General features: G+C 40.9%; 1 protein-coding gene across 1 annotated transcript; it reads left to right on the forward strand.

The window, feature by feature from the left end:
- Positions 1-553: 553 nt before the first annotated feature.
- On the forward strand, positions 554-1,654 carry APOBEC4 (apolipoprotein B mRNA editing enzyme catalytic polypeptide like 4). The gene has a single exon (XM_060088510.1). The coding sequence runs from the start codon at positions 554-556 to the stop codon at positions 1,652-1,654; it is 1,101 nt and encodes a 366-aa protein (XP_059944493.1).

Genomic DNA, 1,654 nt, shown 5'->3' on the forward strand with positions numbered 1-1,654 from the left:
TGTTACTACTGAGAGCTAATATGTATCGAGTGCTTAATATGTGTCAGGCACATAATAAAGCATTTTATATTTATTCCGTCATTCAATCCTCGACATAATCTTGTGAGATAGGTTCTATTCTTATCCTCATTTTACAGAGAAGGAAGCTGTGGCTCCCAGACATTCTATAACTTGCCAAAAGTCACAAAGCTGGTAAGCAGCAGAGCCTAGATTTGAAACAAGACAGTCTGTTTCTAGAACTTGCACTGTTAACCCATTTGCTCTACTACCTCAGAATCTATGGAATAGGTAAAAGTGTATTGTGCCTTTCTTTTTTGTCTCCTACCCAGGATCTGTCTAATCCTCAGGATTAGAATCCTGAACTTTCTAATCTACGGCTATAAATCACTATCTTTTAGAATCAAAGATGCTACCATAGTTGCTAGGCTAATTCCTTTAAAGAAAAGTATGGCTCAATAGATTCATGCATTGTCTTTCATTTTCCCTGCATTGGTTTTATATATAATTTCTCTTCCTTGTTTAGGGTTGCGGCTAGAAGACAATAAAACTAGTAATGGAGCCCTTATATGAGGAATACCTAGCCAATCGTGGAACAATAGTAAAACCTTATTACTGGCTGAGATTCTCTCTCGATTGCTCTAATTGTCCTTACCATATTCAGACAGGTGAAGAAGCAAGAGTTCCCTACACAGAATTTTATCAGATTTTTGGATTCCCTTATGGACCAACATATCCTCAAACAAAACATCTCACGTTCTATGAACTAAAAACTTCTTCTGGAAGCCTGGTGCAAAAGGGCCATGCTAGCAGTTGCACTGGGAATGATACCCATCCGGAATCAATGTTATTTGAGATGAATGGTTACTTTGACTCCACCATACACAATAACGACGGCATCAGACATATCATTCTGTATTCCAGCAACTCCCCTTGCAATGAAGCTAACCACTGCTGCATCAGCAAAATGTACAATTTCCTGGTAATGTATCCAGACGTCACTCTTAGTATTTACTTTTCTCAGCTCTATCATACTGAGGCTGAATTTCCTGCCTCAGCATGGAACCGCGAAGCTCTCCGGAGCCTGGCCAGTTTATGGCCACAGGTCACTTTGAGCCCAATAAGTGGTGGGCTTTGGCATTCTCTCCTCAACAACTTTGTGAGTGGTATGTCAGGAGTGACTGTTTTCCAGCCCATTTTAACCGGGAGAGCACTGGCAGACAGGCACAATGCATATGAAATCAATGCCATAACAGGGGTGAAACCCTATTTCACCAATATTCTTCCCCAGGCAAAAGAGAATCAGAACATAAGAGCTCAGGCAGCTTTAGAGGGCTACCACTTAAACAATGTCTTTCCCAGACAGTCTTTTCAAGTGACAAGTGGACAACTGCAACCCAATCTGACCCTAGACCCCAGGGTCCCTGTCATTTTCGTACTGGTGCCTTTCAGAAACCTACCACCAATACATGTAGGACAAAACCTACATAAACCCAGGAATATCGTAAAGCACTTAAATATGCCTGAAATATCATTCCAGAAAACCAATGATCTCAGAATGCCTCCCATTGTAATGCCAGTGGAGAGAGTAGAAATCACCGAACAGTTTGCTAGTAGCAAAGAGGCAGATAAAAAGAAGAAGAAAGGGAAAAATTAA

Source organism: Mesoplodon densirostris, chromosome 2 (genome assembly GCF_025265405.1).
Source record: "Mesoplodon densirostris isolate mMesDen1 chromosome 2, mMesDen1 primary haplotype, whole genome shotgun sequence".
Lineage (NCBI taxonomy): Eukaryota > Metazoa > Chordata > Mammalia > Artiodactyla > Ziphiidae > Mesoplodon > Mesoplodon densirostris.

Excerpts from the sequence above, each read along its gene's own strand:
- APOBEC4 (XM_060088510.1), top strand. The coding sequence starts at position 554 with ATGGAGCCCTTATATGAGGAATACCTAGCCAATCGTGGAACAATAGTA.